The following is a 17,896-nucleotide window of genomic DNA, read 5'->3' as shown; positions in this document are numbered from 1 at the left end:
TTTTGTTTTGAGCGGAAAAAATCTCCCTATCTTTTAACCCGGCGGCTATCTTGACGTTTATCTTCGCAGTAGAGCTTGCGAGAGTAAGACCGCCGCGAGAATCTAAAAAGGATAAGCACGACAATAGTATTTTCGAATGGATTTTTGCCATAACTTTATGGTTTTCTCGGTTTTTTCTTTACGTGTAGTGTTTTTAGATTTGACCTTTTCCCGGCCTACCGATATTCTACCGATTTTTTCACAGTCAATCTACCGATTTATCCTAAATGGTTCTGGCCACCCTGGTCGGTACGCCGTCGCCATTTTGTTGAAAAAAACGAGTGAAAGCGGTGGAAGCGTGTTCGAATGCTGTGCATTTTTCTTTAGTGCCTAATTTGTAAATTCTTTTTCATCAATTTGTAATTTAACATCAATTTAGTAGTTTAGTTATATTGTTTAAGTGATTTAGCAGTGTAGTTTTAAGCTAAAATATATATATTTTAAACTAAGTATAAGAGTATAAGCTGATTTTGATAAGGTCATACGATGACCCCCCAACGAAGGAGGCGTTAGAGAGAATGCGCCGGGCCAAACTTATTTTTTACGAAAAAGCAGGTAATTCTTTTATTACATGTACTTTATAAAACTAAATAAATATCCTAAAACAAATGCCTTTTTTCAGGCGCTAAATCAGACATGCCATCTCGACTCGATCGGAACAGCGGGCGGGAAGAAAGCGTAAGTACCAGGTTATTTGTGGTTTTATTTTACTGACGGGGTTTTCTATTTTACAACAAAACCGTCCAAGGGCGTTACTAAAATATTTATCATGGTCATCCTAAAATATTTATCATGGCCTTACTGTGCCACCGAAATGCCAAACGAAATTTAACCTAACCTCACATTTGTCCCTCACAATCTGAACCATTTTCAATATGAAACAATTCAGCTAGGGGGAATGACGGCTTTGGCAGGTTTTGTTCTATTATTGTCAGGGGGGTTTTTGTTGACCAAATTTTATGAAATTTGGCCACAATATTCTTTGATATGTGAAGAATGTTTGGGCCAAATTTGAGCATAATTGGTTACAGAAATAGAACAAAACCTGCCAAAGCCGTCATTTCCCCTACTGCACATTGATAAAAATCCGCACATTTCTATTAAAAATCTATTAATTTAGATCATATCAATACAAAATTTTCAAAACGACTTATCTGCTTTTGTAAACAAAGACTCAAACGTCGATTCGACGAATCTGATGGCACTCCCACGCAAACCAACACCACCAAAACGTAGGTGAGGGTTTCTGCTACCTGTTGATGGTGTTGGTTTGCGTGGGAGTGCGATCAGATTCGTCAAATCGACGATTGAATCTTTGTTTACAAAAGCAGATAAGTCGTTTTGAAAATTTGGTATTGATATGATGTTTATAGTACCTGCAAGGCCACTATAGGCGAAGTACAAATAAAATCTATATTAAAATGAAATTTATGTGTGGTTTCTAATATGCACTAATTGAATTTACAGGGCTGTTACAACAGTTGCGGATTTCACGATTCTCGCGTTTTTCGCGAATTTCGTGGATATTTACTCTCTCTTGGATAAAGCGATTTTTGAAGTATACTTTTTTTATATCTTTATTAACGAGATTTGCAGCCCAAGGCTGGCTCGTCTCGTATCTTCGAATTATCTAAAATTGATTGGTTAAATTCAAAATATTAATGTTTTTCATGATAGTTTGAAATGCAAGCACATTATATCCTAATAATGAATTATCGTTTAGTTTTTAGTTATAATCCACACAACATTTGAAAGACCGTCTGTTGACCTGACATATTGATCATATTGTAACCCTGGATTGCTGAGACACCAAATTGTCTTTAAAAGTTATTCTTTGTTTCCGATACTTTTGACAGTGGTTCCCATGAATATTGTTACTTAAATCGCGAACTATTATTACATTTTGGGGTACGACACTGTCTATTTTGCTCTCTAAAGGTGTTATCGTCCGGATCAAACGCATTGAAAATCGCACCTGGAACCGCTGGAACTGAGCTGATGTCGGCTGTCCACCCGGCTGAGCGATAGAGAGGCTCTTCATCTGTTCGACCTTCTACTGCATCCAATTCTGCTCTATAGTGACTCCCACTATTCCAGGCTGCTAATTACAACTATTCGTTATCTATAGATAGAATTTTATACACTGAGCTGATTTTCCTTATAACCTTTATGTTTGAAACTACATAGATTTTTCAATTTGTTCTTTCCAATAAGAGATATGTTCGCAGAACATAATATTCAAAAGAAGCTGAACAAATGTTTTTTATGTGTGGATTTATAACTTTTATGTCATGACAGGTAAATAAAGTTTATGTTCGAGTATATAGCTTTCATATTCCGATATTCATATAATATTTATATGCAATGTTCATGATGGTTTTCCTCTGGTGATCAATGATATTAAAAAGGAAAAAAATAATTGATTCAATGCGATACATGGGAACCTGTGGAAGGGCCATTTTAGTTTTCGGCCCAAAACATGCCATGCGACAGCTTTTTCTTCATGGTTTCTCACAGGCAAACTTCTGGTTAGTCTGAAAAGTGCGGAAATCCTCATCGACCACTTCCGGGACCTAACGCAGAGCCCCGGGGAAACCTGTGGAAGGGACATTTAAGTTTTTGGTCCAAAACATAAGATGTGACAGCTCTTTCCTCATGGTTTCTCATGGGTAAACTTCTGGTTAGTCTAAAAAGTACGAAAGACCGCATTGGTCACTTCCGGGACCTCACGGAGTGCCCCGGGGGAACCTATGGAAGGGATAATTTAGTTTTCGGCCCAAAACTGCGACAGCTCTTTCTTCATGATTTCTCACAGGCAAACTTCTGGTTAGTCTGAAAAGTGCGGAAATCCTCATCGACCACTTCCGGGACCTAACGCAGAGCCCCGGGGGAACCTGTGGAAGGGCCATTTTAGTTTTTGGCCCAAAACATGTCATGCGACAGCTCTTTCTTCATGGTTTCTCACAGGCAAACTTCTGGTTAGTCTGAAAAGTGCGAAAATCCTCATCGACCACTTCCGGGACCTAACGCAGAGCCCCGAGGGAACCTGTGGAAGGGACATTTTAGTTTTTGGTCCAAAACATAAGATGTGACAGCTCTTCCTCATGGTTTCTCATGGGTAAACTTCTGGTTAGTCTAAAAAGTACGAAAGACCGCATTGGTCACTTCCGGGACCTCACGGAGTGCCCCGGGGGAACCTATGGAAGGGACATTTTAGTTTTCGGCCCAAAACATGTCATGCGATAGCTTTTTCTTCATGATTTCTCACAGACAAACTTCTGGTTAGTCTGAAAAGTGCGGAAATCCTCATCGACCACTTCCGGGACCTAACGCAGAGCCCCGGGGGAACCAGTGGAAGGGACATTTTAGTTTTTGGTCCAAAACATGTCATGCGACAGCTCTTTCTTCGTGATTTCTCACGGGTTAACTTCTGGTTAGTCTGAGAAGTACGAAAGACCTCATTGGCCATTTCCAGGACCTCACGGAGTGCCCCGGGGGAGCCTATGGAAGGAACATTTTAATTTTCGACCCAAAACATGTCATGCGACAGCTCTTTCTTCATGATTTCTCACGGTAAACTGCTGGTATGTCTGAAAAGTGAAAAAAGACCTCATTGGCCACCGGGACCTAACGCAGAGCCCTGCGGGAACCGGTGGAAGGGACATTGTAGTGTTTGGTCCCAAACATAAGATGGGACAGCTCTTTCCTCATAGTTTCTCATGGGTAAACTTCTGGTTAGTCTAAAAAGTACGAAAGACCTCATTGGCCACTTCCGGGATCTCACGGAGTGCCCCGAGCGACCCTGTGGAAGGGACATTTCAGTTTTCGGCACAAAACACGTCATGCGATAGCTCTTTCTTCATGATTTCTCCTGGGTAAACTTCTGAAATCCTTGTAGATGGTGAAAGACCTGATTGGCCACTTCGGGTACTTCATGGAAATCCCAGGAAACCTGTAGTAGGGAACATTTCCGTTTACGAACCAAAACCAAAACGTGTCATGCAACAGCTCATTCTTTGTTATTTCTAACGAATGGTGGGTCTGTAGAGTGCGGAAAACCCCACGGAAGGGAACCTGTAACAAAAAGACATTTCCGTGTGTAGGCCAATATGTGTCATGCGGCAGCTCAATTTTTCATGAATAAACTTCTGATGTCTTTGTAAAGGGTGAAAGACATTAACCACTTTTGGTGCCTCACAGAGTGTTATTTTCGTTTGTAGACCAAAACGTGTCATGCGACAGCTCCATCTTCAAAGTTTCTTACGAATAATCTTCTGACGATTTTATAACAGACAATTCACCTTATTGGCCACTTCCGGAATACAACGGAGTGTCCCGTAGTAATATGTAAAAGGGAACATTTCCGATTTTAGATTAAAACGTGTCATTATTATTATGTATTTATGACACTTTACCATTTTCATGACATTCGTGTCGGGAAAACGTGTCAATCTAATAATAATTAAAATATAAAATCTGTTTTACAATAATTTACATACATGATTTAAAATGAAAAATTATTCATATCATTGATACCACAAATCAATATTTTATTAAACTATTTAAATAAATTAAATTCATAATATACAAAAATTTCTTTTTATAATTAATAAATTTAAAGGTAATCAATGTAATATTAATAATAAAATTCTCGAACTCTTCTTAAAGAAAAAAAATTTACTCCAGAATATCTTTTCCCATGCTGACTATAAGCAAATAAAAATAAAGTATAAGCAGCTCTAAAAAATGATAAAAAAGCTAAACTAATTATAGTTAATCATGATCATCTAACAATTCTATTTAATAAAGAGATTTTTCCTAATAAATTTAATGTAGGAGGAGCCTACGATTCTTCACGGTTTTTCACCAATAAACTTTTCTTCTGTTTCTTTGTAAAATACAAAACACCTTATTGGCCACTCCCGGAACCTCACGAAGCTCCCCGGGAAAACATGCAGGAGGGAACATTTGCAAAACAAAATTATGTCGCGCCAACTTTTTCTTTGTAATTTTCCACGAATACACTCCTAATGAATCTGTGAAGCACGATAGACCTTATTGGCCACTCAAGACAAATTGGAACAACAATAAGGCAATTTTATTGGTACAATAGAAGAACAATAGATTCAAATGTTCATCAATAAAATGTATTGTAATTTTATGATATTTCAATGTACTTCTATTGTATTTTCTATTCGGGCGCCTAGTCCTATCTATCACGGTTAAAAATAAGCACGTCCATGCGAACTGTTCTGCATTTGAATTTGCACTACTTTATAATCAGATCAATACCAATAGCTGGAGCTCTTCACATTCAAAAAACCATCACTTCCATTTGACGTGCACAATATTTTGATAGTAAAACCACAAAATAAAAAAAATCAACTCAGGAAGCATTTTCCTTCTATTTTTTAATTTCGAATAAAACAATATTCCTTTCGACTTCTGAGTCGGAAAAAATTCTGACGCGCTCAGGATGATTAGCTTCATCGTTCCATGAAAGTAAATCGAAAATCGATTCTTCATTTTAGGACCCAATTGTCTATATTTACCGCACTTTAGAAAGGTGTGATATCACTCCAAAATCAAAGGAATACAGTCATACCTCGATATAAGGCAACTCGGTCTGATTCCATGCATTGCTAATGCCATGGAATGTAAAAATATACTCACTCAATTCGCAATAAAGTCCCGTGTCGGTTTTCAGGGGTTTTGCTTTTGTTTAACCCTTCCGTTACCAACCCCCCTTTTGAAAACGAAAATAAAAATCTATTTAGCTGTAACTTTTTTGGCTTTCAACATTTTTTTCGCAACTTTCACCAAAAGTAGCAGAATTTATTCAAGTTTCAGGGGCTCTATGGATTTTTAGGATAGGCCACTTTATACCGGAGTTATTCCGGATTTAAAATGAGTGTTATTGGCCATATTCCAGAACGCATACTTCGGAAATGATTATTTTAGATATTTTGAAGAGAAACGACGCATAAACTATGTTATGCGTTATGGTTATGGCAATCCATGGTACTTTTGAACTTCCTGGACCGTGTTTGAACCGGTTGGAACCGGTAAACGGTTTTACCATGAACCGGTTCAAAGGTCAATTTTGGGAAATAAGCAAACCCCATCATGCGGCATATCAAACTTCATGATCTCAAAAGTGCTGGCATTCTATGGTAGTTTTGTACTTCCTGGACCGTATTATATTCGATTGGCCCGGTGAACGGTGTTACCATGTACCGGTTCAAGGGTCAATAATCATTTCCGAAGTATGCGTTCTGGCATATGGCCAAAAGCTAACACCCATTTTAAATCCGGAATAACTCCGGTACAAAGTGGCCAATCATAAATGAAGACCCTGAAACTTGAATAAATTCCGCTTCTTTTAATAAAATTTATGAAAAAAAATGTTGAAAGACAAAAAAGGAATGAAGTAAATCCATCCAGTTGTTTTCATGCTATACGGGTACAAACACAAACCAATTAATTTCTATTAATAAGAAAAAGGAGAAGAAAAATTCCTTAGAAATGCTGCATAAATGGTCCAATAATTGTCCTGTACTTCGGCAGGTACTCTTAAAAAAGTTTCAGAGTAAATTTTAGAAAATAAGCAAATATGATCAAATTAAGCTTCAAGTACAGATCCATTCGATTTTGGCAACACGTTCGGAACATTTACATATGTTGCCGAAATCGAATGATTTTTTTTCACATAATACTTCCCATTTTTTCACTTATTGTGACACTAGACACACTGTGCTCTTTTTTACGTGGATTTTAAATTCTAAGCGTTTTTTTCCGAGAAATTTTTTTACGTAATTTTTTACGTCGGTTTAGGGGTCTAACCAGTTTTTTTACACGGTTTTGTTTTGGTAATTCTTTGGCACCAATAAGAAATTATTGTGATTCATCAGCTCATTAAAAATTATTAGTTCCAATCGTCGCAGTCGCTGGCAATTATTCTTACTCAGAGCACTCACGGTCACCAATGGGTACTCACGGGAACTCATTTTCACTTGTGCAGACCCGTTTGTATTAATGGGAACTCATACGCATTCACAGAATATATAATTTTGAATTTTATGATCAGAAAAAAAAGTTACGTTATATCGAGGTAAAAATTGCCTTATATCGAGTTACGTTATATCGAGGTTGCCTTATATCGAGGTATGACTGTATCACTTTCAACCATAGTGATTTCAAGGTTAGACATTCAATAGATAGAACAGTTAAATTGAGCGTGATGATTATTTACCGTGTATACCATAATCAGGAGGTCACTGGTGTTAATCCTGATGGGCCGGTTGGCACTCCTATGGGCTTGTGTATGTGTGTGTGTCATTATCCTTTATGGGTACCGATGATCGTCCATAGCTTGAGCAAACACAAAAAATCGATAAATTAATGATTCACGGTTTCAATGCAATGTTTCTTGTAATTGGGTCCTAAAATTAAGAATCAATTTCCGATTTTCTTTCAGGGAACGATGAAGCTAATCATCCTGAACGCGTCAGAGTTTTTTCCAACTCAGAAATCGAAAGGAACATTGTTTAATTTGAAATTTAAAAATAAATAGAAAATGCATCCTCGACATTTACGGTCTTGTTTGACGTGCAAGATTAACTGGTATAACGTGGTTTCAAACGCACTAGCAAAACACCGCATGGAGCTCGTCTAATTTTTTGACAGTTAATATATGGGCCTGACATTTTCTGCTGATGGTTCATTCGTTCTGAAATGTTGTCTTTTCAGCAACAGAAGTTGCTCTGCCAAAAAAATGTCTTAAAATGTCTTAAACACAAAAATATCATTTTACTGACTTTGACTATTATTCGAATTTAAATAATATCGGTTCATGTATTTTGGCCGATGTACTATCGTTTGCAGCCTTAAACGAGGTAGGGCTTTAGGACCCAATTAAACTGGAAGAAAATGTTTTAAAATGAAATCCCTGTTTTGGTTCATATAATTGAAGCGCTAGGAAAGCGAAAATATTGATTCCAGTTTAAAGTTTTTCAAAATCTAACCTCACTTTTAGGGGCTCTTCCCCGTGCGGTAAGATGCGCGGCTACAAAGCAAGACCATGCTGGGGGTGGCGTTCGATTCCCAGTCCGGTCTAGGAAATTTTCGGGTTGGAAAAAGTCTCGACCTCCCTGGGCATAAAAGTATATCATCGTGCTAGCCTTATGATATACGAATGCAAAAATGGTAACTTGGCTTAGAAACCTCGCAGTTAATAACTGTGGAAGTGCTTAATGAACACTAAGCTGCGAGGTGGCAATGTCCCAGTGGGGGATACGCGATACTTAACCGATTCAATACGGATGGGTCATATATGACCCAAGATGAAAATCAGCTGTCAAAAATCGGTTTTAAGAGATAAAGCCTTGCTTTCTTCAGCAAAAATGTTCAAAATTGACTGTTCCATCCAGGAAAAATATTGAACAGGTCAGGATATGGGCACTAGGATGATCTAGAGCATCCAAACTATCCTTGAGTTGTGATTTTGATGTTCTAAGGAATAAACACCATACTTTACCATATTCTGGTTAAATATTCGAATCTGAAATGCGTTATGATAAAATCCTTCGCCTGTTCAGCGATATAACAGATCTATTTCAATATCTACGACATTCCAAACAGTCCTTGAGTTCAGATCTTAATATTCAAATCGATCAACAAGAAGATCTACGATGTCCCCACTATTTTTATGAGATGGAATAGCTCCACGAGACTTCATTATACCATTATAGATACACCACAGAATTCGTTAAACATCTGCGACATTCCAAACTGTCCTGGAACTCAGTTCTTAATATTCAAATCGATCAACAAGAAGATCTACGATGTCCCCTCTATTTTAATGAGTTGGAATAGCTCCACGGAATTCGTTACACCATTATAGAAATAATGCAAAATTCGTGGAACATTTACGATACTTCAAACTGTCCTTGAGTTCAGTTCTTAATATTCAAATCGATCAACAAGAAGATCTACTATGTCCTCACTATTTATGAGTTGGAATACCTCCACGGGACTTCTTTGCACCATTATACACACATTGCAGGATTCGTTGAACATTTGCGACACTCCAAACTGTCCTTGAGTTCTTATTATTTAAATAGATCAACAAGAAGATCTACGATGTTCTCACTATTTTTATGAGATGGAATAGCTCCACGGGACTTCATTTTTCCATTATAGACACACCACAGAATTCGTTGAACATCTGCGACACTCCAAACTGTCCTTGAACTCAGATCTTAATATTCAAATCGATCAACAAGAAGATCTACGATGTTCTCACTATTTTTATGAGTTGGAATAGCCCCACGGGACTTCGTTACACCATTATAGACACACCACAGAATTCGTTGAACATCTGCGACACTCCAAACTGTCCTTAAGTTTAGTTCTTAATATTCAAATCGATCAACAAAAAGATCTACGATGTTCTCACTATTTTTATGAGTTGGAATAGCTCCATGGAACTTCGTTACATCATTATACACACTTTACAGAATTCGTTGAACATCTACGTCACTTCAAATTGTCCTTGAGTTGAGTTCTTAATATTCAAATAGATCAACAAGAAGATCTAAGATGATCTAGCATGATGTTACAAATGTCTTGTTCAGAAAACTTTTAGGGCTTTTCAAAACGCGTGTTTTGATATGAGAATATCGACTGTATCCTTTTGCGTTTCCGAGTTATATTAATTTATTTAAAAAAATGTGACTTTAGTAAAATTGGTAGAACTTGAGATAAAAAAATAACATATCTTTAATTTTTTGATATAATAAAGAATATGAGTTGTTCTTTCGAAAGCAGTATAAACATACTTTTTTGGTTTGCCCCAATCGGAGATATCGACTTTTGAAAAAGATGCACTTTTTTCGGAAAAACGATCATAACTTTTGATCGGCAAAAGATTTCAAGCATGTTTTCACACAAAAAGTTGCATTTTTTAGAGCTCTAAAAGTCATCTGAAGACGACTTGTCTGAAAAATCGGAAATAAAAAGGTAGATGAAAAATACTGTTTTTTAGGGACACCCTTATCTAAGTAGGTAACTTTGCTATAAATCAGCCAACTTAAGAACTGCAGAAAAAGTTTATTTGGCATAGTTGATTGGAATAAGCTGCGCTACAACTTTGTAGAACATTACATGTCAATATTCCGCAAGATAAAAACATATTTTTTCCATTTTTTTATAAAATGGGCCACCCTATTATTCGACAGTTCCATAATGATGGCCTTACTATTCCGAACAACTTTGTAGAACAACATTTTTTTCGGAAAAATATAGTTTTGACGTAAATTGCATCTTTCCGCGTAAATCTGAATCCTGGACCATAGTGCATTGGATAATAATGATCGACGAAGGTACAGTCACTATTAGGTGGATGAATCTAATTTTTTTTCATGATTTACTATTCTCATTTTCAAGGATCCCGTAGTTATACAATCTGTCAATGCTACCCGGGAATCGTCCACACTGACAAGCCGAGAGTTCACGAAGCACGTTGAAATCAATGAAAAGTCATTTCAGCAGCCGATCTTGGAGAAATCAAAAGAGATTATTTCGAAAAAGCGGGAAAGAGCGAAAAAGTGGCGTGACAAAAAAGCACAAGGAAAGAAGCCTGTGAAAACCGGACAAACAACAGTTGGAAATCGAGCAGGTCCAACTGAGTCTGCATCGATCCTCGGAGATCAGCGCCATACCGATCAATTAAATATCGTCACGTCTGTATGCATCGAGAATGACATGGAAACACAGCAACGTTCGGACGATACTAAACAGCCAGCACACTCCCTACCGACCCCCACAAGCCCAGTTGCAGGTCCAACTGAGTCTGCATCGATCCTCGGAGATCAGCGCCATACCGATCAATTAAATATCGTCACGTCTGTATGCATCGAGAATGACATGGAAACACAGCAACGTTCGGACGATACTAAACAGCCAGCACACTCCCTACCGACCCCCACAAGCCCAGTTGCGGAGGTTCGTGAAACCGTAAGTACATTGTATACATGTCCTTAACACAAGCAAGCTCTACGAATTGTTCTATCAGGAAATAGGGTATTAAGTAATTAAATCATGTATGTAAATGTATAAACCCATATATTGTTTTATATCGAATAATCTCCTGTAGAACATTTCTGAACGAATATTACCATTACAATGCAATATTAGTTATTCATTATTAAGCTACAATGAAAAGATTGATCAAAATCCCTTTATTTTCATTTGCGATTTACGATTTTCCACCTCACCCGTAAGATTTTTGTTCAATCCATTAATTTTTTCATTTCACATGCAATTGAGTCTTTTCCACTATCATTCGGGCGTTTTGCCCCAGGACCATTTTTAAAACATATTTTAAATACGTCATGAAAACCTTGTTGTTTACAATCGGAGATCATTGTGAGATGTAGCTAGTTTTGTAAAGTTTGCATCTGCACGATGAAATGGTTCGGTATCCTTGTTTATAGTGGTGAAAACTTCGAAAAACCTCAAGGACATTCCTCACGGAATCCAAAATTAAATGCACTCATGTTTTCAATGGCACTTCACTCAACACAGAAGCAATACACAAATGTCATTTTATTTATTTCATGCATGCTGCGACAGTTGACAGTTGTGCGTTGCTTCCGTGTTGAGTGGGGTGCCCTTGAAAACGCGAGTAGACTTAAATTTGGATTTCGTGAGGATTGTCCTTAAGGGGTGCATATTGGATCGTTTTCCCCTATGTTCATTGCATGAAGCAGCCTAATACTTTCAAGAGCACTGAATACTAATAAAATTAATAAACCCATCAAACCCCAATACGTATTTTCATTTCATGTTCCTACATTATTAAACGAAGTAAAACGACATTACATGGTCAAGAATTCCAACAGAATTTATATTCATGCGATGATTCTATATTATATTCTTATTGAAAACCCACACATGTTAGAATTTTATTTCAACATTTTATAAGATTAATGCCAATGTTTGCAAACAAACATGCAGGTACATCTGGTAGAAATGTCATTTCATTCGATGGGGAATCCTGTCTCATTATTTCCTATTGAAAATTGGGCGGATCAATTACCGCTGACGGCGAAACACATTGATCGGTTCATTATGTAATAATAACCGATACGATTAAGTAACAAACTTGAATCGAGTTTTATCCTATTTTCTAAAACGGAAATTGGCGAAGGTTTCAGAGTGTAATGAAATAGATTTTTTTCATCTCTGTTTAGACGGGTAATTATGTCATGATTAAATTGCTCACTTGATTCCTCAAACTGTTTTAAAATTTTTGAAAGGATAAGAGAATTTTGTAGTTATATTTTATTTTGTTTATTCTCATTTTAAGGATCCCAAAATTGTACAATTTGTCAAGGTTGCCCGCAGATCATCTAGACTAGCAAGCCGAGAGTTAGTTAAGCACGATGAAGTGAGTAAAAAGTTAACTCAGCAACATATCCTTGAGAACCCAAAAGAGATTGTTACGGCAAAGTGGTGTGCGAAAAATGTACAAGCAAAAAAGCCAGTAAAAGCCGGACACGAAACTGTTGCAGGCCCACCTGAATCTGAATTGATCCGCACAGATTCGATGCGCCACACCGGACCATCAGGTTTTCTAACTGGCGTTACCAATGTATGCACCAAAGGCATAAAATCACAGCAAGATTCTGACGATGCTAAACAGCAAGCAAACTCCGTATCAACCTTTACAAGTCCGGTAGCGGAAGTTTGTAGTAACGTAAGTATTATTTTTTTTCTTTTCGTAACAGACAAGTTCTACGATTAATTTTACAATCTATATACATCTATATCTATATCTATATTCTATATTATCTATATAAAAACCAATCTATGTATGTATGTATGTTCGCTAACTCCTTTTGAACCATTTGATCGATTCCAACCAAATTTGGAAGCCAATACTATATCCTCAGGGAAAGATAACAAAGGGGGTGAGAGGGTCATTGGAAAAGGGGGGAGGGTGTAGGGTGAGGGATACTGTTTAGTGTAACTTTCAACTCCCAGGACCGATTTAAAATAAATTTGGAACACATATTCTCTGTCCTAAGGCGACGTTTATAGTGTGGGAGAGAGGGTCATTGGAAAAGAGGGAGGGTGTGGGGGAAGGGGGTACCCGGTACCATAGAGCTTATCGGACAAATAATACATGTCCGATATATTCTATCGTTTACAATAAATTTAATGGTATATTTATTGTTGAAAATTAAGTGCCAAAATTATGATTATTGTTTTACAATATGTATGCAGTACATTGTATGGTTACAGTGGATGCTAATGTATTTCTTATGTACAGAGCCGTAGCGTGGACTCCAAGCGCCCTTGGCGAAACCTTTTTTGGGCGCCCCTTGTTTTCTTGCAGATGCTCAAACAGGGTGTCTACTACCTGGAAAAACCTGGAAAACCTGGAATTATCAGGGAATTTCTCCCCACCTGGAAAATACCTGGAATTATCAGGGAATTCCTGACATAATCAGGGAAATTTCAATACCCGGTGATCATGAGTGAAATTCTCTCAAAAGATGAAAAGATCCATAAAAATATTTGAATAAATATACCAATCAAATCTATTGAAAATGTAGTGAACGTTAATGGATCGTTATTCCGCAAAAAACTTTTTGCCTTCTTCAAAAGAATTCCTGGAGAATTTCCGAAGCTATTCTTGGTTATATCTAGGAGTCGAGTCAAGTACGAGACACTGAAGACGGCCTTACTGTTGAGGTCGAAATACGTATCTGTCAAGATACATTTAAGTGGTGGAATTCAATGGGATTGTACAAACTCGTCTTATGACAAGGGGATATCTAGGAATTTATATGGGAAATCAATTTGGGGTTACTTTGTAAATTCTTTTGAGTATTCCATCTGAAATTCTTTATGAATATATTAAAAAAAATCAAAGCAATTCCTGAAGGAACTTCCGAAGGAATTTCGAGATCAGTTTTTCAAGGAATTTTTCAAAGAAATCACTAAGAGAGTGTCCATAAGAATGATTGGCAATTTACTAAATTATTTCTGGAGGAATTTCCAGAATAAAAACCAAAAAGAATTCCCGGAAGAATTTCAAAACGAATTTCCGGACGATTTTTCGTATGGTTTCTTCAATAAATAGTGATTTGTGAAGAGTTTTTGCTGAAGAAATTCTTGAAAGAACAGCCAAAGGAATCCCGAATAGATTTTTCAAAGGAGTTTCTAAAGGTATTCTCGAAGATTTTCCAAAGAATTCTTAAAAGCAAAATATCCGGAAAAACTCCTCCAGCTGTTTTCTAAAGTTTTCCTCAAGATTCTTCTGAATGAGTTCCCCCTGAGAAAGAAAATTGAATGTATGGGGATGGCATCAGGTTGTTGTTTATCATGATATTTATAATCATAAATGGCGTAATCAGAATAGGCTATAACTTGGCCGTTTGACACTTGTACTACCGGTACCTTGGCTGCTAGGTCCAAGCAAACTAGATGTTGGTCACGCGAACAGGTATAAGGACGTTCGGCATGAGTACGTTAGGCATAAAGGTTGTTAAGCATAAAATGCCCCAAAAACAGCCCACGACATAAAGAAGGTGTTATGCCTAACGTCCTTATGCCTAACGTCATGGACCCAGCAATCTCATATTTTTGCATCAACACATTTCCTGAAGGAGTTTTCGTAAGAAGTTCTGAAGGATTTCCTGAAGAAATTCCCAAACATATTTTGGGAACATTTCCTTAAGAAGTTTTCTTAAGTTTCTTAAAAAAAAACAGCTGAAATAAAATTCAAAGAAATTTCAGAAAGAATTCTTAACCAAAATGTTTAAATTCTTTGACTAACCATTTTGCTATTTTATGAGTTGGTGATATTTCGGCAGATATTCTTTCTCTGTTCCTAAAAAAATTAGAAGAATATCTGAAGAAATTTGCAAAGTATTTTATAAAGGTATTTCCGACGGATTTTCACAAGACATTCTCGAACAAACACCTAAAGGAATTTCAACAAAAAAGTCGTGAAGGAATCGCCAAATGCATCTCTAAAGGAATTTCCGAAACAATTCCTTGACTTGTTTTCTAAAGTTTTAGAAAACAAATTTTCAAATTAAATCCTGTAGGAAGTTCTGAAGCAATTCTTAAAATACGGAGAATTTTCCGATGGAATCTTTGGAGAAATTTTCAGAGGAATACTTGGAGAAGTTTCCTCTGTGATTCCTGTAGGATTTTTGATTCAATGGCTGAAGCAATTTCCGGGTGAACTTGCGAAGGTATTCCTGGAAGAATTTCTTAAGTCAGGGGGGTCCCGTAGCGTAGTTGGCTACACGTTCGCCTTATAAGCGAATGGTCATGGGTTCGATTCCCAGCCCCTCCACCAAACCTTCGTCAGTCGCCAGCAGCGCAGTCCGTACGGTGGCGTTTGGGGAATGCGCCTCACCGCTACGGCTGCCTGATGACGACTGACAAAACTGTTCTTCTCGGAGGCACTCCTCCAACGTACTTCGATTAATGGCCACCGAACAAAGCAACGATCACTGGATTCACCGCTTGGACAAATGAACACAATGGACACACGATGATATGGACTGGCAACGACAACAAAGACGAATTATGGACATCTAAAAATAGATTCTGTGTGGATTCTGTAGAGCAGAGTACCACAGTAGATCACGGCACACTAGCGGTTAAGAACACAGAGTGCCTACCAAATAAATATACGAATAAAAAAAAATTTCTTAAGTAATTTACAACATTCTTTATGTGAGGCTACCAACAAATTCTTCAAAAAAATATTTTTCGCAGTATGTATTTACTTTTTTGAAATGACTATTTTGCTGCTAAAATCTATATGGCACGTTTGTTATTACCTGGAAATTAATGTAAAACACCTGGAAAAAACCTGGAAAAATCAGGGAATTTCGTTTTTACAGATGAGTAGACACCCTGTCAAAACAAAACCTCGTATTCGACCGCCAGGGAAAATAGTTCCGGAATAAATTATCTACAAGGAATGTTCGAACGTTATTTTATGTTCACATAAGGTATAACTTATGAATACTTTCAACTTTTGGCAACTTAATTTAATTCGACTTAGTTTTTCAATGTGTTTGCCATTCTAAACTTTACATCACCTACCTGAAGAATATCTTCGCTCTAAGCTCATCACTTCCTAATAATTCCAACTGGCTCAGCGAGCTAAAGCACAAGAAAAAAAAGACTTCGAACCATCATCGGTTCGAAACGAGAAAATTAAAAAGAAATGCAAAAAAACAGAATGTAAACATGCCAATTTATAATTTTTGGCGAAATCTACTTTGAGTTCTGCTTTACCGACCTCACATTTTTACCGATACCGCTTTACCGATATATCACATTTTTTTTTCATCCTGAAATTTTTCGCACAATATAATAACATTATAATCTACAGTTATGCGAAAAAAAAACCGGAACTGGTAACAGGTTTTCTGATGGTAGCTGCGTTGGACAAACAGATATGTTTTTGGATCGTATGGTGGAATTAATAGCCATTCAGTCGCGACAGGTATAAAAATCTGAAAAATATCGAAAATCGAAATGTTACTTAACATTATTCCATTACATTTTTAATTTAGCTAATTAATTTACCAATCAAATAATGCGATCCGAATGTTATTTCAGCAGCAAAACCAAATTCCTTTGGGTACGAAAAACGATACCATTCGCGATCACGTTCCATTGATTTTGAGCGACTGCATCGTCTGGACTTCTTTCCTTATTCTCCTCCAAAGAATCTCCCTTCTTTTCCGTCTCTCCATCACGGTAATTTCCGAATTGACAATTCCGGAGCAAAAAGACATTTTAGAAGACGCACCAACATACAGTTTGGCATGAACGAAGAGAAGTGCTTCCTATTGGAGTTGTCCGGATATGTAATAATTTGTGGTGAAACTTTATCGCCCGGCCTTGGGAATTTCGCGAAGTTCATTGATGTGTTGGGTCTCGTCTGTGTATTCTCACTGGAAAAGTCGTAAGATGGCTTTCAAACACTTCTTATTTTACTGTTGATCAGTTGATGCACTAATGTTGGTCAATTCTTGTGGAGCGTTCTGTCAAATGGGAATCGGAACTCTTCCCAATTATTCCGACACATGCGTGGAACTCCCATTGGCAAAACTACGTCGGTTCCGGAGCGCTAATAATTTTATAGGATGTACCTGATCGCATGTAATCAGACGCTCATAGTTACGAGTGGAAGTTCTTCCTTGATAATTCTGTTTTTGCTACCACGGTACTTGCCGATGTCTGCCTGCAAGGAGGCGCTGCTGAACGGAACTGGAAACCAAATGTGTGGGAATGATCGTTGATTCCAACCTGAAAGCTGTGTATCGAAAATAAATATTAACATTTAGCAATTAGATAATAAAAAACAACAAAATAGATACCTCATTTCACGAATTACATAAGATTTTGTTTGCTGTGACTGTGCGGAATAATCTTATTACAGAAAATGGGAATTGTTTTGAAACTTCTTCGGCAACGACGGGGTGGCCATCAGCTTGGATTTGTTTGTGTTCATTTTTTCACCCAAGTATGGGTAAATGCAATCACTCAAATATAGGTAAAGTCGGTTTGTTCATAATATCAGTAAATTTTACCGATTTTCTAGGTACATTTTACCAATAATATTGGTATAATAGCAATTACCCACATATGGGTGAAGTAAGTACCCATAAATAGGTGAACTAATCTAAGCGTGTAAGGCATCTCCCATGGAATGATCCAAATAACCTACCCAGTTACACCGACCGCTGCAAGCTTATTGGTTTAGAGTATAGATTATTATTATTTATTTATTCAGACTAAGGCCGAAGTGGCC

At 37.3% G+C, this 17,896-nt stretch overlaps 1 protein-coding gene across 1 annotated transcript in view; it reads left to right on the top strand.

Moving 5' to 3' along the window:
- The first annotated feature begins 557 nt into the window (after positions 1-557).
- LOC134202138 (uncharacterized) overlaps positions 558-17,896 on the top strand; it is a 52,545-nt gene continuing 35,206 nt past the window's right edge. Inside the window, exons 1-4 of the mRNA XM_062677193.1 lie at positions 558-594; positions 662-717; positions 10,486-11,055; positions 12,410-12,799. Coding sequence (XP_062533177.1) covers positions 558-594; positions 662-717; positions 10,486-11,055; positions 12,410-12,799 — 1,053 coding nt within the window. The remainder of the gene's footprint in view (positions 595-661; positions 718-10,485; positions 11,056-12,409; positions 12,800-17,896) is intronic.

The sequence above is a fragment of the Armigeres subalbatus genome, unplaced genomic scaffold, assembly GCF_024139115.2.
Source record: "Armigeres subalbatus isolate Guangzhou_Male unplaced genomic scaffold, GZ_Asu_2 Contig1035, whole genome shotgun sequence".
NCBI lineage: Eukaryota > Metazoa > Arthropoda > Insecta > Diptera > Culicidae > Armigeres > Armigeres subalbatus.
The sequence above is the reverse complement of the archived record's forward strand: the minus strand, read 5'-3'. Positions and strand labels throughout refer to the sequence as shown.